Source organism: Thunnus albacares, chromosome 19 (genome assembly GCF_914725855.1).
Source record: "Thunnus albacares chromosome 19, fThuAlb1.1, whole genome shotgun sequence".
NCBI classification, from domain to species: Eukaryota; Metazoa; Chordata; class Actinopteri; order Scombriformes; family Scombridae; genus Thunnus; species Thunnus albacares.
In genome coordinates, this window is record NC_058124.1 from 8,014,264 (window position 1) to 8,039,267 (window position 25,004).

General features: G+C 41.1%; 2 protein-coding genes across 3 annotated transcripts; one reads left to right on the forward strand and one right to left on the reverse strand.

Annotated features, from left to right (window-relative positions):
• Positions 1 to 1,913: 1,913 nt before the first annotated feature.
• LOC122970191 (SH3 domain-binding protein 5-like) lies at positions 1,914 to 15,302 on the reverse strand. Its single transcript, XM_044336259.1, has 9 exons — positions 14,931 to 15,302; positions 14,345 to 14,407; positions 11,111 to 11,239; positions 6,455 to 6,619; positions 6,158 to 6,288; positions 5,853 to 5,895; positions 5,039 to 5,255; positions 4,555 to 4,902; positions 1,914 to 3,256 (listed from the first exon to the last, which is right to left on the reverse strand). Exons 1-9 carry the CDS (start codon positions 15,012 to 15,014, stop codon positions 3,081 to 3,083), a joined length of 1,356 nt encoding a protein of 451 aa, XP_044192194.1. The 5' UTR covers positions 15,015 to 15,302; the 3' UTR covers positions 1,914 to 3,080.
• Positions 15,303 to 16,894: 1,592 nt separating this feature from the next.
• On the forward strand, positions 16,895 to 24,375 carry mturn (maturin, neural progenitor differentiation regulator homolog (Xenopus)). Of its 2 annotated transcripts, XR_006399201.1 has the most exons (4): positions 16,895 to 17,830; positions 21,065 to 21,187; positions 22,769 to 23,560; positions 24,163 to 24,375. XR_006399201.1 is itself a non-coding variant. In XM_044336582.1 (3 exons), the coding sequence occupies exons 1-3, from the start codon at positions 17,672 to 17,674 to the stop codon at positions 22,874 to 22,876; spliced, it is 390 nt and encodes a 129-aa protein (XP_044192517.1). In that variant the 5' UTR covers positions 16,895 to 17,671; the 3' UTR covers positions 22,877 to 24,375. The 2 variants fall into 2 exon arrangements, 1 of the variants encoding a protein (XP_044192517.1); XM_044336582.1 differs by having other exon boundaries at positions 22,769 to 24,375.
• Positions 24,376 to 25,004: the final 629 nt, after the last annotated feature.

Consider the following 25,004-nt stretch of genomic DNA (forward strand, 5'->3'; position numbering starts at 1 on the left):
TTAGAGAATATGCTTGTTTTGTTTGTTTATTTTTTGGTAATCTGGGTGAAATGACCGTTTACAGGATGTGGAGTTTTTGACCTCTAGTGGCACTGTAGATTTGATCTACAGTGAGATGAGTGACTTTGGATTGTTTGTACCAACACATGGGGATCACAGCATGTAGTATGGGGTGATGTGATACACATTTCTGCTGACTGCAGAGAGCAGAAACAGCTGGTAAAGGGGAGCAAGCAGTGTGCCAACAGGAAGAGGGGAAGAAGGCCACAAGCCGGTGTAAACAATAGATATCAAAACATACAAAACAAATCTTTAGTAAGTTTTAAACCAAACGTTTACGCCAAGATGGACAAGAAGTGTTGTGGATGAAATCATACAAGTCTTTGAGGAAAATGATTTTGATAATAAATACCTTCAAAGTTCCTAAGGTAAGCTGATGATTTGAATCACTATATTTAGGGAGCAAAGCCTGCAAACTTGGGCCTCAAGTGTGCTGCTACAATACACATCATAACTTCTACCCACTGAAACATATTTATGACATACCTTTTGCAAAATGGTAATTTATTTAAAGGATAAAGTTCGTTTTATTCTTGTTTTATATTATTTATATTTATTCTTGTTATATATTTATGTTTTATATACTTGACTTGGAAATCAAAACCTTTGCCCACAGGCTAGAACCAGTACTTTGACTCAACTCTTAAACAGACAAGCTCCACCTGAAAGCAACAAAACTTGTTAACAATTGACAATTATATATAGCATTTTTAATCCTACAATGAGTTATATAATAAATAAAGTTCAAATCCAATCAAAAATCAATGTCCCGTCCGTTCTGCACTTTCAAATGTCTCACAATCGTATTAAGATACTGCCATAAGACTGATGAGGGCATACAAAACCCAAACCTAGCACTAGATGTCAGTATTTCACATAATATGGTCACAAATCCACCCTATTCCGGCATGAGTTTTAAAATCACAGGATTTTAGGAGCATGTGAAGACAAGCAGAAGAGCGTTAGACCAGCAGACAGAGTTTGTGAGCAAAAGAAGCTGTGCGGCACTGAACTGTGTCAGGTGGGAATCTCAGGGCACTAAGTGAAGTCATGAGATAACACTGCAACAGCTGAGCAGCCAGCAGGACATTAAAACTGTCGGTGTGTGTGCTCAGTGCACAATAACAGCTGCAAGAGAGAGAAAGACAGTCAGCAGGAGAAGTGCTGGAGTGCATTTATTAATGGTCACCTCAGTGGGACTGTTCGGAAACTGGGTGTTAATGATGAATATTGTAAAATACCATAATATACAGCTCATGTGGAAAAAGTTCATTCTAAAACTGAACGGTGTGGGTTCAAATGCTTTGTCCCAGTCATGGAAAATATTTATTTTCAAGTGAAAAACAGTCACAATGGCCATTAACTCTTGCATTAATTACATACAATTAAACCCCCATAAGTGTCAGTATACCTTACATTAAGGATGTGGCAGGTTTAGGTTGAATAAAACTGACCTAAAGGGCATCAGAATTTGCAGTTTATATGACATAATGCTCTTTCAGCTACATTTAATTCCAGTTTTAGATTTTGAAGCTACCTCTTCTTTGCATTATAATCAATATATTATGATTGCACAGGTGCAGGCTTTCAGTTCCTTTTTTCCAGTAATTCTGATTCAGAAAAGCTGATTGTTGTTGCTGTTTAACAATATCCCTAACAAGTTACTGCTGGGCAAAACTGATTAGATAGAACTTTATTCATCCTGAAAGAAATGTATGTGTCAAAGATGCCCAGATTAACTAATACTGACTTATAGTTAAAGGAAATATACAACTCTGCCAATGTCAGAAGAAGCGTTGATAACATTTAAATCTATAACATCAAATGCTAACAGACATTGTCAGACACAGATATCAAATTAATCTGTTACGTGAAGCACATGTTTATTGCTGATTTTGTGTTAAACATTAACAACAGTAACCACAAAACACTGTTCATATACAAGAATACAGGAGTATAAATATAGAATATCTGTACTACAGGATATTATTTTGAGCATTTCTCAAAAACACATCAGACACACACTCAAAAACATCATTCACCTTTCACTCACACAAACACTAAAGCTTCAGAACACATTCACTCATTCATCCACAAATCCCAAGGGAAGACCATTTGTGTCTTAAAGGTTTAAACCTGATTAAAGAAAGTCTCTTTTTCTGTTTAGTGCTGTTGAGTACTGTGTGCACTCCAATTTACTCCTTCACAACTATTCCTCTAAATCCGACATTTCAAATTGACATCTAGGAGTTAAAGGAGGAGTTCAAAAATCAAGGCAGAACAAGACGTAATCCGTCATTTGACAGCTTGTTTAGTCCCATTTTGATCCTGTACTCGCGTTGAGACTGAGAGCCAAAAAGGAGGCTCACTGTTCACATTAATACAAAATGTTTCTTAGTGGCACCAGCTGTAGCATTTTAACATCAATAAAAGGTAACCACATTAGCTCTGACACATCACTATAAAGCTGTAAACAAGCTACACGATTGCTGAGAGGACTGACAGCCTCTACACTATGGACAGGAGATTTGCTGTACAACACAAAGAGATTTTATGGCACAAAAGAAGAAGAATGCAGTCTTCTTTTAGCACATACAGAGCTATGAAAATCGGGAAACATCTTTGCAACATGAAGCAAGGAGGTTTATGGGAAATGTAGTCTTTTGAATAACACTAGCACTAATAATACCCACACTAATAATACACTGGTGTGAAATACAAATCACCAATCGTCCAGTTCCTGCTCTTGTTTGTTTACAATACATCCACATGGATTTACAGTTCATCTGACAATGATATACTGATGTTTAAATACACTACGTATGGCACCTTTAATGTGACGCCATCTGATGAATACTGTGACATAATGTCAGGTTGGTTGGAGCTGTGGGTGTGCAGCTTGTTCACTCATTGCTCCAGTGAGCACTTTAGCTTGCTCTGCTCCACATCTTCTGCCATTGAGTCCATTCTGAGGCTTGAGGATGGGCACAGGAAGTGTTTTTAAGCATGACAGACGTTCATTAGACACTGTTGAGTAGCAGAATGGTAGTGGTTGAGCTCGGAGAAGAGATTTCAGGGCTCATGTATTGGGGGTCTTGTTCATCCCCTGAGTCCCCTTCTTGTTTTTGTGCTACAGTCAAGGTCAGCTTGTTCAGACCGGCTTCTAGTGTTGCCTCTGCTCCCTCTGCTCTGTCACCTAAAACACACACACACACACACCAAGAAAGGAGGCATGCAATGGTGAATAAATCTGCAAGTTAAATGAAACCAGAGATACACCAATTTTTATTTACTTAAAATTGGAAACCGAACATCTGCCAGTTAATATCATCCACCTCTAGCATGATGGATATGATGTTATTGTCATTGACTATAGAATTTATCTATACTGTATTACTCTGGTTGACTGTGGGCAGCCCTTCATCTGAACTGTTCTCTCTGGATGGTTCAGACACCAAACAAGTGCAGACAAACACACTTTTATTATTCTTATAGTAAAACATTTAGCTGACATCGTTACTGTCTTGTTATTAAAAAGCACTCTGTGGTCTTGCCATTTTCCCGAGGGACAAATTAATACTTTTTTTTTTAGAAACCTTGGAGGGATTGTGCCTGACAAAGATCACATTTAACATTGTGCACTGAAATAGCTCTATAGCTTTTGGCAATAAAAGTGGTTTTTTTTGCAGAATAATGGTATCAGCTCCACTGACAAGATATTACATTTTTGGGGATATTTCCTCGTATCTGACATTTTCTTTAATGGAATAGTTAAAACATTTTTGGAAATACACTTATTCATTTTCTTTCCCAGAGTGAGTGGAGAATATCCATATCAGTTTCATGTCTGTGTGTCCAGTACAGAGCTGGAGTCTGGACCTTATTAGCCTAGCTTAGCATGAACAGCTAACCTGGCTCTTTTTAAAGTTAAAAAACAACTACCAACGTCTCTGTAACTCATTACTTAGCATATCGTATGTAGTATGTATGCTCACTGACTGTATCTAGCAAATGCTGCTGTAGCTAGAGACGCTGTGCAGAGGTGCTGAGTTGATAGCTAAATTGTTCATCAAGAAATTTTTACAGCATGCATCTCCCCCTAAAACCACCAATTGTTGTTTTGACATTTGTGTTTATGTAGGAAGTAAACAAACAAGACACAACATGTTAATTTGTGAGCTTCAGAGTTGTTGGTAAGTGAATTTCTGAACTTTGGACAGAACCAGGCTAGCTGTTTCCCACTGCTTCCAGACTTAATGCTAAGCTAGGGTAACCATGTCCTGACTCCAGGTCTGTCCTTAACGCATAGACATGAAAATGATATTGGTCTTCTAATCTCACTCTCACAAAGTAAATGAATAAGCATATTTTTCAAAATGTTTAACTATTTCTTTAATGATCTACTACAAAAACAAAAAACTATTTCAACATACAGGATGAAGCATCACTTCACAGGTCAACACACATGTACACACTGATGTGATGGAAACACACCTCTCTCCCGGTCGCAGTCTGGAGAGGAGGCACCACTGCACTGGCTGCGAGGGCCCAGGAGAGGTGAGGCATGCCCAGAACCGCACACTGAATCCGGGTCATGAGAGCTACAAGGGCTCACCAACTCCAGATCACCAGGACAGGAGGAGGAAAGAGTGGAGGAAGAGGGGGAGGAGGGGAGGTAGGAGCAGGGGGTACAGAGCGAGGAGGAGGAGGGGTAAGGGCAGGGCATGTCGAGGGGGTTGGAGGCAGAGGAAGGTGAGGAGGGCATGGCTTGGGGTGAAGAGGTGGAGTGAGTGTCGGCATCTTCCTCTGAGCTGCCCTCTTCGTCAATCGATACTGACACCACTGAAACACACATACACACACAGATATGCACATTAAGCATGCAGACACACAGATGCACCAACAGAAAAAAAAACAAAACTGGATGGGGATGGATGGAGTGGATGATTATTTACTGCTGAGCTTCAGTTACACTCACTTGACAGACCATCTGACTCCATCTTAAAGTTGGAAATGTCCTCATGGCCCCCGTCTCCCTCTGCACCAACACCTTGCTCCCTGGTTCCCATGGCGAGGGAGCGCCGCTGGGCGTGAATCTCCTCAGAGATGCTCTCTAGGTTGCGTAGCGCTGCACGGTACTCGGCCTTAGCAACCACAAGTTTGGCCTGACGCTCGTCCACATGACGCTTCAGTTGCTATGAGAAAACACAGCTTCTTAGTAAAGCTGTATGTGGATTATTTACTTTTTGGCATAGAAGAAAACTTCCCTATGCTTAGTGAGCATGGCATTGATTTAATTGATTGTTTAGCTTGGTTAGTGTTAGTTTAGCATGTAAGCATGCTAATAGTTGCTAATTAGCACTAAACACACAAAGTAAGGCTGAGGTTGTATTGTAGATATTTGGTCGTAAATCAGTGAATTAAAATTTAAGTGCTTAAAATCCTAATGGCAGTGCTAGATGGACGGTTAATGGACCACCAAAGTTTTTACAGTTCATCCTGAAGGGGACATGACTGTCTGAACAAAATGTCATGGTAATCCATCCAAAAGTTGTTGAGAAATTTCATTCAAAACCACCAATTGTCGTCTGGGAACGATGGATGTTTATACAACATTTTGTGACAACCATAGTTGCTGAGATAGTCTGAACCAAAGTGGTTGACCAACAGACTACAGGGTTTTGAAATTGTTTGGCTAGTATCCACCAAATGGCAGATGTAGCAGTTATGCAACTATACTAACATAATAGCTTTCAGAATTGTTCAGAAACCCACTAATGTAATATACATACCTCAAGCTGGAGATAATACTTGGCTTTCAGTTCAAAATACGGTCTGCAGGGGGAGAAAGAGAATGAACTGTCACTGGAGAAATTGCTGGAAGAAAAACACTCCTCTGTGAGTAGTCACATTCCTTGGCTCTTACGAAGGGAGCACACCCCAACACTACACAATCAACGCAACCAACATCTGGACTGCATCAAATGACATAAGCTTAGCCCTCTTTCTCTCTCTTTCTCACACACAAGAGGCTCAAGCAGGGTGAAGCTCATGAGCGTCTTTTAAAGTCATTCAGAAAGGAAACAAAGGCACAGACCTGGATTTGTTGATAGAGCGTTTGAGTTTCTTCTCTAACTGCCTCATGTGGCTGATACACGAGTTGTAATTGGCTGCTGTTTTCTTATGTTCAGCTTCACTGCGTGTTCTCGCCTGCTCGGCCTCCATCACCTGCAACAATCAAGATACACGTTGTGTTTTAATGTATGTTCTTGTACGTAAAAGGCTGCCCACATTAATCCAGTGCTGATTCCAATTCATTCATATAAACCTCAAGCACCAATGACTTGTTAGGATGGAACTTTTTAGTTTTGGTTGTCTTGCTTCAAGTGCGTACCCTCTGTGTGGCATGGTTGAGCATTTCCTGCCAGGCCGAGTCAAACTGGCGGCTGTCCTCCTCTAGCAGCCTCTCCTCGGCCAGGGCAATTGTCTCCTTGGCTGCCCGTAGAATTTCTACAGCCCGCTGGAACTCCTGGGTGGCTTTTTGGGCTTCAACCTGGGCCTGGATTTCAGAGACAGGGAGAGGACAGTTATAATTCATTCACGAAAGATGGGAAACAATGTGGTAAATATTAACACTGAGAAGCTCAGGGTTTCATGGCAAAGCTGACAGAAAATTTAGATCCTAGCACTGTGGCAGCTTTAAGATACACTTTTTGGTTATCAGTTTTAAAAAGAATGTCGGTCCAGGGATTTTTCTGACATGGTATGAATGCAGCAGCAGACCTTGTGCTGCCTCAAGTGTGTGTGTGTGTGTGTGTGTGTGTGCGTGTGTATGTGTGTGTATTTTATGACCTACATTTGCTCTGGAAGAACTATGATTGATTCCTTATGACAACCATAGAGGAAAGAAAAGATTTTGTATTACACACATATGGGCGCACAGAAAGACAACCGTGCCTTGATCCAATAGACAAACAGAAGCTTTGTCAGTAAGGAAATCTGACACATTGTCAGTGGGTTCTTCCTGCCCACAGTCACAGTCAAAAGCAGAATTATATTATTTCCATCATGCTGGACATTTTTGGACCCACTCTCTCCACTCCAACAGGCGTGACTAAAAGGTCAGTGTGTTGGCTGACTACCCAGGATTAAGCAGTTACAGTAACTCTAATCCTATTCCTTCAAAAGATAAGAAATAATCAAGAAAATTTGGTTAACTAGGCAATTCTTATTTGTAAATCTAATGGAGACCTTTATCTTGCAAAAAGATAAAAACTTCACATATCCAGCATTTAATGTCAACATTGGGAACTCCCAGATCAAAAATGTCCTGAACATAACAGGGTTAATCGACTGTGCTTTCTGGAGGAAGCAGGGTGATAAAGGTATGAACATAAACCAAAAACACTACATGCTTCTTTCATAAGGTCTTGTTTCTAGAGGGTTGTGGGTTGGGTTGTGTTACGTACTGTACATTCATTATGATATCAGTTTTTGGTAGGCTCTACCTCTCTACAGTATATCAATCATCAATCACAAACAGAGGAAACAAGACAAATTCTTTCTCCTAATGCCCCTGTTGCAGATTTTAACTTTAGGAAACACAATCAACTTAACACAGACAAAAGGGGTCACATAACAAAACTGTGAACAGCTATTTATTTTAGAACTTTATGGCGTAAGAGTACTTTTTGTTCAGTGCAAAGTTTAATTGCACAAAGTTGAATTTCCCCTAACACAGTAGGCAAGTGGTATGTAACCCTTTTCACATTTTATTATATACTCTGTCAATCTGTCAATATACTCCTTGTCCTATTTTAGCTGTATTGTCTGTCTGTGCTGTATAGTGTTTTTCTATACTTGTGAATTTTGAATAGATTATTGTCTGCCATTGTTGCAGCTAAATGAGATTTTAACTATGAAACAGATCCATCCATTCATTTTAGAACTATGTATATAGACCATTTCACTGTTTCAAACATAAACACTCCAAATTAGTCTAAATATATTTTCTATTGGAATGTTTTCCAACATCAGTAGCTGACTGGAAAGAGATGTGATCACAAGCTGCAACGCAATGGTCTATACAAATATAATTATCAGCAACTTTATTTTTAGGCTTCAGTGGATATGTCAATTGAATGGATTGTCAGTTGCATTAAAACACCACTACAGTATGTTATCTTAAACATGCATTATTTGATTTTTGGCCATTTGTGGGCACTGTAAACACTAAATGAAAGCATTATCACCATATAAAGTTAATATGGTGACGTGCAAGCAAAGAGTCGATTATTTACACATTCAGCAGAGATGGAGCCACATAGCTTTCATGTGTAATCATGTTTCTAGCCTTCCAGCAAATTTAAGTCCAACATGCTGCTAAATGCTCCATTATGTTTACCAGCTAGTTGCTAACTGTGTCTGTCTGCTGTTTGGTGCTGAACAGTTAGCATACAGTGGGTTTATCAGAGCTTTTTCACTGAAAACAGCTGCCTGTTGTGTCTGGAAACAATGGAAAAAAGCTGATGAGATCAGTGAGAGTGATCTAAAACAGTACAATTGTGAGCTGTAAAATCAAAACAGAGCTCAAAGATGCTAAAACACTCCATAGAGCTGAGGGGATCTGCAGTCGGCCGATAATTCTCTGTGTCATTACCAGCAACTTTCCGCATTACACAGCTTTAATATAACAGACTTGCAAAAGGTCAGTGTAGTTCATTCAGCGGTCTCACATTTTGTTCTCACGGCTTTCCCTGGCTCTCTGTAACATGACCCCCTGCCACTGTCAGTCATGTTTATGATACAGGCTCCAACAGTGACGTAAGCAAGCACAGAACTGCATCCCCTCACACAAAATGCAGAAAATACAAAAGCTGCCATCTTGGTGTGGGTATTGTCTAGATATCTGAGAGTTGCTGTGGCTAGATATGCTATCCGGGGTGGCGGAGGCCCCCTCAAGAAGGTGAAGAGATAGAGGAAGGGAGTGGGAAGATACCAGTTGCTGTTTTACGTGTAATCTGTGAGTTTGACAAACTGGCAAAGATGAATCCCTCCTCTTTGTCCCTTATCATGACCCACTTCCCAGGCCAGGAGAAGAGAGGGGGTGCAGGGAAAACAGAAGGAGGATGATGGATATTTGATGAAGAGAAACCAGGAGCGTGGAACAGAAAAGGAACTCAGACTTTAATGCTATCAATCAATGGTTTTTGTCGAGATAGAGATAAAAGTGCCCGCCCTTCACAGGACTTCCTTGACTGAAGCAGCACACTTCCTTTCTCATGGAGGGTTAGTGTGTATTCATACAGCTGTTGTCATTAGCTAAGCTACCCATTCTTTACTTTTGCAGGAACAGTCAAACTGATGACAAACTGATCTTTGGTACTCTGCTGAGTAACAAGCAGAGGCGGAGGACACAATTTGCCACTATCTTTATGGCACAAAAGCCTGCTGCGCATAAGACAGCATGCAAATACTGTCAGAGCACTGTTATCGGTTAATTAACTTGATGTCACAGAGCCCACACAATATGACTGTCTCAAAGGCAAACAATACAGTGTTTTTGTCTGAGATGCCATGACTTACTGTAACCTTGTGATATACATAACGCCTGTATGCCATATCATCCAACCAAAGGGTGTTTTTGACATGTGTAGCCATGCACGTGACTCATTTTTAATTTATGTCTCAGACAGTCATCCTGTCTGACATCTTTGTCTCTTGGAATTCACCGCGTTTACAGTTTCGGGAGGTGAGAGACGAAGAGGTACAGAGAGGTGACTGAAACAGAGAGGGAGGGTGAGAGAGAGGGGTGGGGTACAGGAGAAAGACAGCCAGACAGACAGGCAGTGGTGCAGAAGAGAACGGTGGGTAAAGGACAAAAGATAGGACAGTACAGGCAAATTCCTACACGCAGCCCCCCAGTCTGTTGGAATGTAAGAGGAAAAACATGGGGGGTTGGAGGCTGAGACTGGCTTATGGGTGGGGGTAGGTGCAATATAGTGAGTGTGTGTGTGTGTGCACACGCTGATAGGGTCAGTGAGGGTAAGCATTTGAATCCCTTTAATATAGGTCATGTATTAAATATTAAATATTCATCCATAAATCATGACCAGACAATACGCCAGTTTAACCCAAGGCCTTCATCGGCTTTACTCTATTTAAACCACCCAATCACACACACACACACACACACAGACACACACATGCAACACACACATACACACAACACACATACAAACACACACAAAGCTGGGGAGGGCTTTTGATCCTTTCACGTGAACATAGGTCCCACTTAAAATTCAAAACCTCCCGGTAATCCCCGACTCTCACGTGTTACTGTCATAAGCAGATGCAACTGGCAGGTATTGTGTCATATTGCAAGAGAGACAGATATACAAGGACAGACACACACACACATACACACAGATACAAATACACAATCTATTTCAGTTTGACAGCTCAGCTCTGACACACAAATGTCAGCCTTCTGATGAATGACTCATAAGCTCCTTCCTTATTGGCTGGGACGAGGGGGGCGCTGGACTCTTAAATTTCTGGTGCTATCCAGTCAGATCAAAGCCTCAACAGGCTGGAGCAATGAGACAGTAGAGGACATGACCCGCTGAAAACGGAACAGCACAGTTAAATGCACTAACCATTGGGGAAGTTAGTATTTTGCATCTACCTGTAGCAACAGTGTGCAGAGACCTTGAAAAAAGAAGAAACACTGATCTGGAAAAATATGGCAGGCCTAGGATTTTCAGTGCAGTTCATACAATTTCCTCTTCCCCAAGGATTTTGTGTGTGTGCGTGTGTGTGCGTGTGCGCGCGCGTGTGTGTGTGACACTAGCCTAACGAACAGAGGTGTGACTAAGTTAAAAATAGACATCACGTGACTGTGCTCCCTTTAAGTAGATATAAGCTGAGCTCTTTAAACTTCTCATCACTAATCCTCAGTAAGCCTGCCCTCACACTCTCTGTCTCCTGACCTCAGAGTCACTTCAACTCTCTCCTGTGAATGTGTTTGTGTGTGTGTGTGTGTGTGTACCTGTCTTGCCACTTTGCGGGCTTCCCAGTACGGTTTGGAGTCATCCACGGCTCGTCCGATCCTCTTAACCTGCTCATCCAGCTTCACTGTCGCTTCCACAAGCACTGCGCGAAACCGCTGGCGACCATCCTGCACACATGTACATACACAGTTGTGGGCTTAGAAACATATCAATCAATATACAGTCATAACATTATAAAATTGTTGTGAAGGTGGAAACAGTGCTGTGAGAAGTAAGGAGGTGAAATCATTTTTAGACATGCTAATGGAGCGGCTGTAGGGATAATGATAGTCTGTCGGTTGGTCCACCACTTTTGTCCAGACTATCTCAACAACTATTGGTTGGATTGCCAATAAATGTTGTACTGATATTCATGGTCCCCAGAGGATGAAGCCTACTGACTTTGTTGATCCCTCTAGCGCCACCATGAGGTTTACATGTTCAGTTTTTAATGATATATCTCGACAAGTGATGGATGGATTGACGTTTTGTACTGATCAAAATTTTTCAAAGCAGGTCAGAGTTTTTACTCATCCAATCAAATCTCAACTTCTACTCAATGGACTGGCACCAAATTCTGTAGAGACATTCATGATGAGGATGAATCTTAATAACTTTTAAGATCTCATGACTTTCCATCTAGTGCTGCCACAAAGTAGACACTTGTGTTTTTGAGTGAACTATTGGATAGATTGCCATGTTATTTGACACACACAGTCACACACCCCCACAGGATGAATTGTCATAACTTTGGTCATATCAACTTTTCAACTAGTGCCATCAACAGGTCAAAACATCAAAATTTCACTCTCTCCAACTCTGTAGTTCATGATCAATAACTGCAAAACCAATGCATTCCCATCAACCTCAGCTGTAGTCCATATTTAGTGCTTATTAGCGAATGTTAGCATGCTAACACACTAAACTAAGATAATTGCCACTTAGCTCAAAGCACCGCTGTGTCTAAATAAAGCCTCAGAGCTGCTGCATTCGAGGCACTTAAATACTATCCATGTCCAACCATTTAGACAGACGGTGAAATTCAGTCGGCTTGCCATGTGGCTCATGCTGTCCTGCTGGTGCTGATAAGTTTGGCCTTGTGCCTCCAAAGCAGGTCTCCTAATTCAAGTCATCACTAAACCATTTTACCAAATACAAGCTCAAGTATCTCAGTTTTAGTTTTTTGCTTCAATGGCCCTCTGTGTTGTTGGGCAAACCTAAAACCTGCATTCTTTTGGTGGTGCAATGATGTAGCAAGACCCAACATCCGTGTGTATGCATTTCTATGCATAAAGCCCAGGGCAGCACTTGTGACAGACTTGTTATTTGTAGATGAAGTCTCACTTCATATAAATGGCAGGCTTACAGAGGCAGGCCATCTGTGTATGCGTTCATATGTATGTGTGTGTCTATATGCTGTCATTTGCAGAAAAGGGGTTTAAATGGCAGCAGCACCTGCATCCTTTTCCTAAAACTGACGAAGGAATAAAAGAGGGGGTAAAGCAAGCGGGTGTTACAGGAAGTACACTTCCTATGACATCATTACGTTTCCTGACTTCCTGTTCCTGCAATGAGAGAGTGACGCAGCAGCATGCTGTCTTAGAGATAAATTATGTATCCTACCATCCAAGGAGGGTTGAATCGAGGGCAGCTAGACTTGGTTGTAGATACTTAAGATGTTACTTAACGACCCCAGAGAGATTAAAATACCTGGGACTCAGTCAGTTAGAACTGAAGAAGCCTCCTCCTCAAGTATCTACAACCAAGTCCAGTTGCCCTCGATTTAACCCTCTTTAGATAACCATGACCTGGATGAGAATCTTCACAGATATCTATGTATGCTACTGTTTATATATTGTAGGCAGTTAATGACAGCACAGTTTCACTCCTGACCTTTCTGTCTTAATCTCTCTCTGACACACACACACACACACACACACAGTCTTGTATCTCTTCCAGGGTATATGAGAGGTTTAGCATTATGTTGGCTGAGTTAAGAAACTCATATCTGAGCATGGATTTAGCCTCAGTGCCTCTCAGCTTTCCTTGAATCCTCTGAATCTACTGTACATCGCCCTTAATCAACTCCAGACTCTGCAGGAAAACGGCCTCAAGCCTGCCAGCAGTAATTCCACATTCCTCAACCCCTGACTTTCCCCCTGCCTCGTGGCTTATTACCCTCTATCTTTTTGTGTTTGTTTATGTGTCTTTGCATAGATGGAGATATGGTTTTGAATTGTTCTAATAGGAGACACACGTATACTGTATGTGTTCTTCTTTCTTAGTTAAATGGAATTCTTGACACAACTTTTTTCTTGAAATATAACATAAAAGCAATGATCGAAATACCACCCTAAAAAAATATGATCAACAATATATACTTTATTATAACAACTGATTGTCTGGTCTTAGTTCCAACATTGGGCGTACACAGATCATGTCTCACTCTCTGTGTTGTTATATCTATTCCAGTTCAGATTTGTGGAGTTTGGATGTAAGTGAAGGTCTAATGAGAAACAGAAGAGGCCTACTTTGAGGAAAAGAAAAACTGTGGCCTAGCTCTGGAATGTTTTTACTTTTGCTTAACAGTAGTCCTCCTGCCACACATTTAAATACAAGTGAGCGCTGTAAAAAAAAACAAACCTTAGCATACCACCCATCTTTCTGCTGTTTCTTGGTGCATTTTACAGCCTTTTTCCTCTTTAAAAGTATTTGGTTTGTTTTTAAAGAAAGGCTGAGTGGGTTGCGGGGAAACAAGGAGAGCACTTGGGATTCAGAGTGCTCCAGAGTGCCATTCAGATATTATATTTAACAGTCAGATCACAATTATGCCTCTTGTAGCACTTAGGGTTCATACAGTACACTGTTATTTAACAGGAATGGCAGCCGCTGCTTCTGTTTTTTTCCATATTTCCTCCAGAAGTGGCTCCTACATTTAGAAAATTTCCATCTTTGCAAGGCATTTCCATTTTAACTTTTTCAAAGGCAATGACCTCGTTGCTAGGCAAATTCCTGAAACACACCAAACCGTATTGGAAACCAGATGAATTATCTCACAGCGCTGACAGGATTTCTCACTCTTTTAAAATGCAGGATTTGAAGTCTGATGAATGTGAGACTAAACGGCTCCTTGAGATGGGTGTTTCTGCAGCACAGGCTTGGCGTGTTTATCCTGGCAGGGAGAGGCACTAATGATGATGATAGCGGTGTTGGTGGGTTTTGTTGTACCTTACCTCCAGTTCACTCTCCCAGCGGTTAATGTCATCTGTAGACTGGTTCAACTTCTCAAGTTCTCCCTGTTTACAGAAAACATGGCATGCATGGAAAGGCAGAGAGAGAGAGAGAGAGAGAGAGAGACAGAGATGGGTGGAGCACACTTAGAGCAGATTGTGTATCTGAAGGCTAAACTCAGTGACTTCTGTTTACTGAATTACTGAGACTGGAGCCCTCAGTGTGTGTGTGTGTGTGTGTGTGTGTGTGTGTGTGTGTGTTGAGGAAATGTTAAAGGGACAAATACTCAGATACTAATCTTAAATCTTGTGACACGTTGAAACACCTTAGAACATTGTATTGCATGACTGGACTGGTTGACTTTTAAATAGCACTATAATTAATAGAATATACTCGTTATACTGTATAATAGTAATACTTCACATTTAACTGGCTACAAGCTTCTCCAGTAAATTAAAGGTTAATATTTCTAAACATTATTCTAACATTATGTCCTTCTAAATAATTCTTCACATTATGGCTTCCCATTTTCAGTTCAATGTCACTTTCACCGGTGGCCACATCTGGAACCATTTCAAAACATCTCACCTGGATTCTTGGATCCACTTCTTCTTCCTCCTCAGCACACTGCGAGTCTTCCTCACAATTATTCCCGTTTTGTAAAGAATCCATTTTCAGGATATCTGGAGATTTTGGCAACAAATAAAAGAAAAAAGGAGGGTCTTCACTACAAAGAAAGCGCGACCCCGGGGTGCTGGACAGCAGTGGTGTCCAGCAGTGATCCGCCCTCTTTAACCTTTACCACGTTGCATGCTTCAGCCTTTTAAATGCTTCACTGTGTTTGAGAAGCTGAAGAGTCACGCTTTCTGTGGAGGAGTGCGTCTAGACGCGGGGAGATCCAAAACGCACTGTAGCGGACCACAACCTCAGAGATCGACCTGGGGAAAAGAAGTGTTAACTTCTCTGTAATGAACAGAAAGACCACTTCTGGTTGCGACTTTCCAAATAAAATCCACGTGTGGCGCAGCAGTAGGCTGTATAATCTTATGGGGGGAATTTGGGCAGGCTATGGTAAGATAATATAGCCTAGCTCTAACAAAAATTGCACTACTAAAACAATTATTTCAAACAAAAGCTTAAAAAAATATTTTCTAATCTTTTACAATCCATCATATACATAAGACCATGTAAGTGACAGATACATCTACATCAGTCATTTTGATGAGTATATGCAAACGTTGCATATTTTTTTAGTTTTTCCAGCTAATTGTAATTGTAATATGCATATAGATTAGACTGATTGCTGTTTACAAACATTATTGATGTAAACTAACCTTTAAACCTATCAGACATGAATAACTTTTAAAAAAAATAGTTGTCTGTTACTAATTTCTTTACTAAAATAGTTGTCAGAGGTTTAATTAGCACATTTCAGTCTCGTAGTTTCCGTTGTGGATGATTAGGTGGTGTCTTTTTAAGCCTGTATTTGAACCATAGACTGTGTATTTAATCTAGGTAGCCTATTGTCACAATTTTGTGTCTTCTTTTCCCCATATTACAATTTTCACGGTTTTTATTTGTAAGGTAAACTCGTCCATGTTTTCCGGTATTGTTAGCGTTACTTATTTCCAGCTTGACAAAACTCCAGCATTGCATTGAGAGTTGGTTTCACTCGCCCTCTGGCGGCGGAGACTCCAGGGAGCAGACAGGGCGTTTAGTTCTTGAACTAGGATCGGATGTAGATCAGTAAGTGATTCCCCCGGGAAAAGAAAAAAATGAGGAACAATGTTAATTTTACAAATCATTTATTCAGTAAAATCAAACATATAGTAGCCTAAAGAAAATTTCTACCAGAACTTTAAAGGTCCCATCCAGACATGTTTTAAGATGTATATAAAACACTACTTTAAATAATCATTTGTGTCTGATAAGTTAAATTATCCTGTTAAAATCCTTAAAATGACATCACCTCCTTCCTGCTCATTAAAAAGTCCTGAATATGCAAATATTTTTCATTTTATAAATTTAATTGCTGGATACAAGAAGTCTCCTACTTCACTGTGAAGTCCATTTACAGTGTTTGTTTACTGGAGGTTTCAAGTTTCTACATCACATTTGGGTAAGTTGAGTACTGGCTCACGATTGGCCCCAAACTAGTTGTGTAGTCACAAATCCTGCACGTAGGTACATGCCTTCAACTCTAAATTTTCGGTAAGCGCAGAGAAACTTTCCACTTTCAGCAGATGACTGTGAAAACCAAGTTTGCACACGCATCATTCTGCACAGTGAAGCTCAAACATCCAACTGTAGGAACAAGAAGAAAAACATATTTTTGAGTGGAGACGGACTTTAATGAGTTTAATATCTGGCTTCCTGTGATATCCATCACAATAAATGATTATTTTTTGTTATTTAAATGTATCATTGTAGCTACTTCCATACTGATAAAGGTACGAGGATAAATGATTGTGAAATTATGATTTCACACATGTTTTATTATTAATGTTTTTATTGAAATATTACAATATGATTATTATTATGAATTTGAGAATGAAGTTTCATTATTGACCTTGGAAATAGTTCCCAGTTGAAGAAAATCACAAAAACTCTTTGGCGGATGGATCAGCTCTGTACAGTAAGTGGACCTTATCTGTGTTTTGTCAAGTTATTATATTACCAACTGACTGCAGTTTAAAGTTCATGCCTATAGAATGAAGTAAGTGGAAGTATATGCTTTTGGTAATTGGGGTGAACTGGTCCTTTAGTGACAATCTCGTATATAGCCTATATTCTATTGCAGGACTGGTCTTTAGAGGCTCATTTAGGCTATTAGTTGATGCTGACCTATAGCTATAGCATTCCTATACATCTGTACCATATTCTATAGTGAACATTTCCAAAATGACTCCGTTCTTTCGCCTTCTCCATCATGTCAGCAGGTTGAAATGATGAAGTGATTTGCCTACAGTGAGAAAGTTGGGAGTAGGCCTCAGATATGGACGGCTGCCCGGCTTCACTGTTCGTCATCGCGTTGTTTCCAGCGTCCTCCTGCGTATGCATGTATGCGACCGACGGGCTGATTTCATAACGTGGGGAGGAAGAGAGGAATGGGGGTTTGAGAACGGATGAGCACCAGACCCGGTAGGATCTTCTATGCACCAACAGTGTTATCTATCTTCCCGAGCCATGCAGGCGGTGCACTAGGGGAGATGCGGTAAAGGAGGCTGCTGATGCTGCTGTCCGATCAGCTGTTATTTGCGTCTTGAGCATCATCGCCGCGACGGCCAGAGAGATCGAGATCAGGGACACCGCAGACCGGATAACGGAGGATGGAGTTTAAGCATCTGGTGGAGGCGGCGGAGAAGTGGTGCTCCGGTAACCCGTTCGACCTCATCTTTGCCGAGGAGGACGACGAGAGGCGGCTGGACTTTTACGCAGAACCCGGCGTCTCCTTTTACGTGCTGTGTCCCGGCGGCACCGACAGCTTCGTGAGTGAGCTTCTGCGGGGCCTTTAGCTCCTGTGCTGTGTGTGTGTGTTCGTGCGTCTGTGCGTGCGTCTGTGCGTGTGCGTGTGTGCGCTCTTGTAGGTGTGTGGGTGCGTTGGAGGTGGGGTTGTCCCGGTTGGTCCCGGTTTTCCAGCTGATGGATATGGGAGGGAAAGGGGGCTGGTGGGGGCTTTTGGCGAAGAGTGAAGTGGATGATGTCATTTTTGGTTGCACCCCCCCTCCCCTCTCCTCTCCTCTCCTCTATCATAATCAACTGCGATAACCCTCTGAACCTAAGCAGCGTCAAACCAGCCAGGTTATAAAAACAGGAAGCTTGTAACTTTCAAAATAAAAGCCCCATAAACTATCATGTTAAATTATCTGGAGAACAAAGTACAAAGTAGCTGATTATAATTTGAAAATGACATATTTGTTGAGATATAAATAGCAAATTAATGGAGAATGTCATATTCATTATATTAATTTTATTTCTAGCTATGAAGGCCAGTGCATGCTACCAAAAAGCTCAAGCTAAGATCTTACACCAGACAAGTGTGCAGATAGTTGGCCTCATAGTTCATCCACTGACTTACATGATTCACAAGGTTCTGCAGACATACAGTAACAAGAGGCACATTTTCTTATTTTGAAGGTACTCCTGGCTCCTCTGCTCAGACCGTCCTGACACAGCTGACTACATATCCTATACCAGTGTGGTGCAGTGGGGATGTTATGAGCCCTAAAGCTCCTGAGGCCAGACCCGCCCTGCTCCCTCCTCCTCCTGCTCAGTGACAGGGGCAAACAGGGCGGGCGGGGAGCAGATGGAGATGACCCAGGAGCCGGGGCGTCTGTTCAGTCAGTCAATAACACATTGTGTCACAGTGACCGTGCCTGTGTTGTGTGTTCGCAGGCCTCGCTCTGGATTGTTCCCGCAAACAGCTGAGCAGAGCTGCTTTAAACAGGGGCTTTCCATGGTTGTTAAATGGAAAAGAAAAAAAAGAAAAATGCCAAAATCCAGCTTCAGATCCATATTATTACATAAAACACATAGCACAAGGCTGAGCAAACACACACTTTTTTGTTGTCTCTCTGCACCTACTTTCCCCCCCATCTTCCTTCCTTCTGTCCCTCTTTACCTCACTCTCAACTCTACATTTTTCTCCGCTTTATAATCTAATGCATGTCAACTGCTGCAGCCCTGCACACACACATACACACAGAGTCTTGTTTCCATCACGTCAGAGGACATTACATAACCACTACATGCCTAACCCTAACCCTAACCTTAACATAACCCCAAACATAGCTTAACTTTAAACCAAGTCTTCACCCACAAATGAATGATTTACGTTAAGAGGACTTACTTTTTGTCTCCATAAGGGAAGCGAGGCCCCACAAGATGACTGTCTAAACAGACTTAGGTCCCCACAATGTGAGGAATACCTGGACCTCACGCACACATACACACACACACACACACACAGAGTTCTCTGTCTGCTATGCACTCTCAAATCAGCTAGAATAACTCTCTGTCTCTGCAGGACTCTAGAGATCTATTTACTCTTGCTCGATCAATACTGCTATCAGCAGGGTGTCTCAAATGCTCTCACTCTGTCTCACTCCCTTGCTCACACACACACACACACACACACACACATACACACACACACACACTTCTCAGTTTATCTTATTTTTCCCTCATAACTGTGGGCTTCCAGCACATCATCCTGTCCTTTCACTAGAGGGCACTGTACAATCACTTCCACCATAACGACACTACAGCTGCTCATCAAAGTGCTCAGCTCTGTAATTTCCCTCTGGGTATGTCTAACTAGTTTTCAGCCATCCAGGTCAGGTGATAAGGTGTTGAGCAGCTGAAAAACAAGAGACGTTGGATTCACTTTGTAGTCTTGTAGATGTGTCACTGCTCATCTGAGTGGCTTTGCTGAAAGGTAGGGGTTAACCTGCGCAGCAGACACACGCCCTCATGTGAGAGTCCATCCATTAGTGTCAAGCAACCATCCCTGAACAGCCAGAAGGGGAGGATACCACAATACCTCTGTCTGTGACCCTGGTCACAGTTTTATCCATGGCTGTTTCATGTCTTTTCACATGACTCTCACATGACTCCTAAAACTCACATATGAGGGTGCGTCTCTGCCACATATGTTAAGATGCAAGGTAAACACTAACATAATATCACCTGCTTTTGTTTTTAACACATGTTTGTTATTTCCTTTTGGTCATTCCGCATACTTGGCCGGACACTAAAAGTCATTACCTAATACATAACCTAACAATACGGCCTTTAGACTCCAATTAAACAACACTAAAAGCAGGCCTGACCTGTCTCTAACTGTAGCGTTTATCTAACAACTCCTGTAAGTGTTTTGAGGTAGCCAATAACTCTGACCAGAAGTCAAGCAAATACAACCTATCATTTACTAACTTAATACTCTTTTATTGGCCATAAGGATGCTAATATTTCTGACCCGTGCACCCACCAGACCAGTGATGTTAAAATTCAGGTAATAGTTAACAAACTGTTCCTGAGTAACTGTTTCATTCATGAAGTAACGACACATTCCTTAAAAACTACAGTGGTGAGAATGTGAGACTCAAAAATAGTAAGTGAGGTTAAGGTAGCAATGAAAGAAGGACGCATTCCTAGTAACAACTCGGTATGATGCACCACTTTTCAAAAGTGTAATGAATAACAGTAACTTTCATTACTAACCAGTTAGTTTCTTACTGATCCTACAGTAACTATTCAGGACTCTGTGTATCTTATTAAGTGTCACCATTGTTTGTGTTATTCACACTCTGTCAGCTGCATGTCCTTGAAGAACTGCCTCTTTATCTGGTTTATAATTGCTTTGTTCTAGTTTTTCTATGCTGCATTGCCCCTGACCTGGCTTTACTCATTTACTCGTTAAGTCCTGCAAGCCTCCTGCCACTATATAGCACACAATAGGCTGCACTGGATGGATAAAAGTGTGGCAGTATCACATCACATCATATATAGTGTGTTAAACCAAGTTCACCCACAACACTACATAGAAGAATAAAGTTTACCCTCATGACAGATTTAGCCATGAGGGACTCCTCTTTTATATGCATAAGTTGAATTATGAATGTTTTTTACTCCCATTATATCCAATGTATTTTGTCACTGTTTGGGAATGATGCCTTCTCACATTGATATTTGTCCATCTCTGTATGTGTGTGTTTTTGTAGCATGTGTGGAGCGAGAGTGAGGACTGCCTTCCCTTCTTACAGTTGGCCCAGGACTACATCTCCTCTTGTGGGAAGAAGACTCTGCTGGAGGTGCTGGAGAAGGTCTTCACATCCTTCAGGCCTGTAAGGAAATAAATGAGACTTTCTGGCAGTCACAGTTTTCTTTTTAACACACTTCATCAGTCACGGCACAGTGACCTCCGCTTGCTGTGTCTAGATCTATTACAACCCTGATACATACTGTTCTCTCTGCTACGCACAAAGCATCACGTTGAACTCCGTTTAGAAATCTGTCATTTTAGTGTTGCCTTGCTCATCGGCAAAGGATACAAAACACATGAATGACGTAGAACATAATTGAAGGCCTTTTTAATGAATTCTTACAATATTCTTTATTTGACATTTGAAGAGCCGATTCACACTCCTTGTCACCATCTTCTTCCTTAGACTTTTTTGGTGAATAAATTGTAATAAAGACAACAATTAACCAGAACTTAAAGATATTAGTTTAAATCAAGATCCATCCTGCTTGGTGTAGGTAATCACTATGAAACTGAATCTCTTAATATTTTTCCTTAAAAATCCCATTCACTCATCAACAATGATATAATGTTGGCATTTAAAGGGGATAATTAATGAGGACATTAATGGATTGTAATATAGTAATTATATTATGTGTTTTAAAAGGGTTAATGTCACAGTTTTAGATCCCTTTAAAAATCACCAAATTACTATACAGTATACCTTATAAATGAAGCAATTTGATTGGCTGCATGGAAACAAAAGTATTCCAATGAATTAATGCAAAGATGAGGGTCATGACAGAAAATTGAAACAAATGTGAAATACAAATGTCCCCTTTTTTGTTTCTGATTTTTTTCTCAAAGAAGAACACAAATGATTTACCGATCACATATGTGTGCTGTAGGAGATGAAAATAGCAAATCCTTTCAGTTGGACATTAATTTTTCAGTTAAGGTGAAAGTTCAAGGATGGCTCTCATGCTTTTACTTTAAGGGATTTTGACCCCTTAAACTATGTTGATAATCCATTAAAACCCCTTAATATATTACAGTTCATGAATTTATCCGTTAATTAAACCCACATTTGTGGTGAACCCTTGAATCGGTCATTTAAACATACAAATTACTTAGCCAAATCCCTTAATTACCCCGTTTATTTCTGGGCTAAGCCTATTACATACTTGAATACTGAATAATAATCCCTCAAAAATTCATTAATTTGCATTTGAAATATATACCAGACCCCTAATGTAAATCAAACATCCAACTTTAATAATACCTTAAATTGATAATTAATGGTTGTGTAACCCTTAAAATGTACATGCTCTTAAAACATAGATGCTCCTACTGGGTTTATCAAACAAACAAACAAACAAAAAATCCTGGATTCTCTAGATTAAGGTGTTTGGTGTGTTTAAGGGATTGTTGTTTAATAGTTTATTGGATGTACAGTATATTGAACTGGGAGGAACGTAATGGTTAATAAAAGGCTGGAGGTGTTCCGCCTGTTACTGAATGAACGTATGTTTGTCGATAAACACGGCGTCATTAAACTGCCTCCGTACAAGAGAGAAATAAATTGTATTGCGGCTTTTTACACACACAAACACACAGACACACACACACACACACACACACTTGTATAACCTCTGATGCAACATTCTCCCTCTCTCCCTGTCAGCTGCTGGGTCTTCCAGACATAGAAGACGACAGTTTTGAGCATTACCACGCTGACATGGAGGGGGAACCAGGGCCCGACCACCAGCAGATGGGGGTCAGCCAGCAGTGATGAGCCCCAAGAGGAGGCCTGCAGCTGGGGCGGAGCTGCTTAGAAGTCCCTGGCCTCCTTCAACTCATCAGCCCAAACACTTAACAAGCAGTCTACACACTACACACACACGCACACACACACACACGCACACACACGATACGGCCAACTTGCTAAAATGCACCACCATGTTCTTGAATGTCTCAGTGGCTTTGCTTCCCAAAGAGTGCACTCTGTTGCACTTTGTTGACCCCTACCACACACACATACACACACACACACACACACACACACACACACACACACACACACACAGGGCTACGTGAGCAGTAGCTTTGTACAATGCAAGTATCATAATCATTCACCTTCTGGTTAGTTAAAGTTCCACAGCACAGCAATATTACATCGGCCTCAGCTGGCTTTGTTATGCAGAAATACAGTCAGATGTTACCGCAATACACACCTCCCCTGTGGCTTCGGAGACGAATGTGACAGATAACCTACTTTCTCTGCCAGTCTGTTGACACAGAGGATACACGAGAGCAACATGAAAGATGAATGGATGAAAACTGACAGGTTGTGGCTGCGTCAGGCAACTGGAGAGACGAGAGAGGCGATGAAGGGAGAGGAAAGCGGTTTAATTTTCCACTTCACGGAGGGAAAGAAGGAGGGAATCGAAGATGTACAGTTATGACGTAGATCCAGGTGGGGCCGGCTCTCAAACCATACAGTTTTAAACACTCCTACTGACACAGTTTAAATAGTTGTATAGGTTACAGTCAGAAGCATTTCACACATTCGCTTCCCATGTGGAAATCAAAGTGTGCAGCTTTACAGTAGCATGGATCATTTCTTGAGGTGTGTCACTTAATGTTTCCAAGGCAGTACACCTCAAAGAGTTGAAGTCACTTTATGAGGACGTTTTTAAACCAATGTTACTATCATATGACCATCACAACAAAGGCCCATGCTGCAGCTTAAGCCCTTCCCAGTTTGGGTGTCTCATTGTCACATGGCACCCAGTTTCTTCTGTTCTGTAGTCTTCCTGGTTGTCGGTGGTTCACACTTTGCCCTCCTTTCTCAGCACAATCTGATGAGATAGCTTCCTAAACTTAGCCCGAACCTCTTTACGTGTGTTTTTTAAAAGCTTCTTCTTTTGAGGTTTCTCTTTACCACAAGTTTGATAAGTGCACACCCAAATCCCTGAGTGATATCACAGGGAAGAGAAAATATTTGTTGTCAGCTCAACCTCTCTGCCTACCCTGTTATTTCTAATCTCACAGTGTGTTGTTGTATGTCACATCCAGAGCACTGCAATGCTTCAGGCTCCTGCCGCCTTCAACCACCCTACCCTGCAGCCACACACATGCAAGACTGTTTCAGAGGTTTATCATTAGCCTGTTTACTTTGGCTTGTAAATGTATGTCTTTTTATTGCCTATTTGAATGTCTCTCATGTAGTGTATCTTCTGTTTGTCCTCTGATGTGTGTGAAATTGTTCAATAAACCGTGTGAACAGAGCGCAGGCGTTTTTTTTGTTTTTTTTCTTGTTTTTTTTTTTTTTTTTTGTTGGCCTGAAGTTAATGGAACACAACATGGAGGGCTTTTCATATCACAAAGTGGACTGGTGACCTGCTGCTGTGCCAACAGCCCGCTGGTGTTACTGGGCTTGACGTCACACGCCACCTGACGCGCCCACTCAAGGCAGTGTCAAGTAAAGACTGGAAGATAGTTATATACAGGAAGTAAGGCTCTGGCCTTCAAAATTAAAAGATCAGACGTGTCTGTTGAAGAGCATTTCAGTTGTGGCTTTTGCTGGTTGAGTAAGAGCAGATTACTGAAAAAAGACTTACTGTACATAAAAAAATGCAGCATTAAACATGTCCATACATTTCATTGCATGGTGCCTTATGTGTGAGCCCTCATGAATTAGTCTACATCCTGCAAGCACATGACATTTCTTAGTAATTTTGGTAGACTGACCCTTTAAATTTTCCACTTTTATAATAAATGATCAGACATTTTCTCTCTTCCTGGGTCAACCAATATTAGCTTTTAACTTTTTGAGGCACTTTTTCATGATGAAACGTCACCGCTCACATGTAGTTCACACTCAACATTTGTAACAATTAAACTGAAGTGGATGATAG

What these genes read in the sequence shown, in the direction of transcription:
- LOC122970191 (XM_044336259.1), bottom strand. Translation starts at nt 15,014, where the DNA reads ATGGATTCTTTACAAAACGGGAATAATTGTGAGGAAGACTCGCAGTGT. An exon ending in GCTGGGAGAGTGAACTGGAG is followed by an intron (nt 11,240 to 14,344) that starts GTAAGGTACAAC and finishes ACATGTGTGCAG; the next exon opens with GATGGTCGCCAGCGGTTTCG. An exon ending in CGCTCTATCAACAAATCCAG is followed by an intron (nt 5,896 to 6,157) that starts GTCTGTGCCTTT and finishes CTCCCCCTGCAG; the next exon opens with ACCGTATTTTGAACTGAAAG.
- mturn (XM_044336582.1), top strand. Translation starts at nt 17,672, where the DNA reads ATGGAGTTTAAGCATCTGGTGGAGGCGGCGGAGAAGTGGTGCTCCGGT. An exon ending in CCGGCGGCACCGACAGCTTC is followed by an intron (nt 17,831 to 21,064) that starts GTGAGTGAGCTT and finishes GTGTTTTTGTAG; the next exon opens with CATGTGTGGAGCGAGAGTGA. An exon ending in TCTTCACATCCTTCAGGCCT is followed by an intron (nt 21,188 to 22,768) that starts GTAAGGAAATAA and finishes TCTCCCTGTCAG; the next exon opens with CTGCTGGGTCTTCCAGACAT.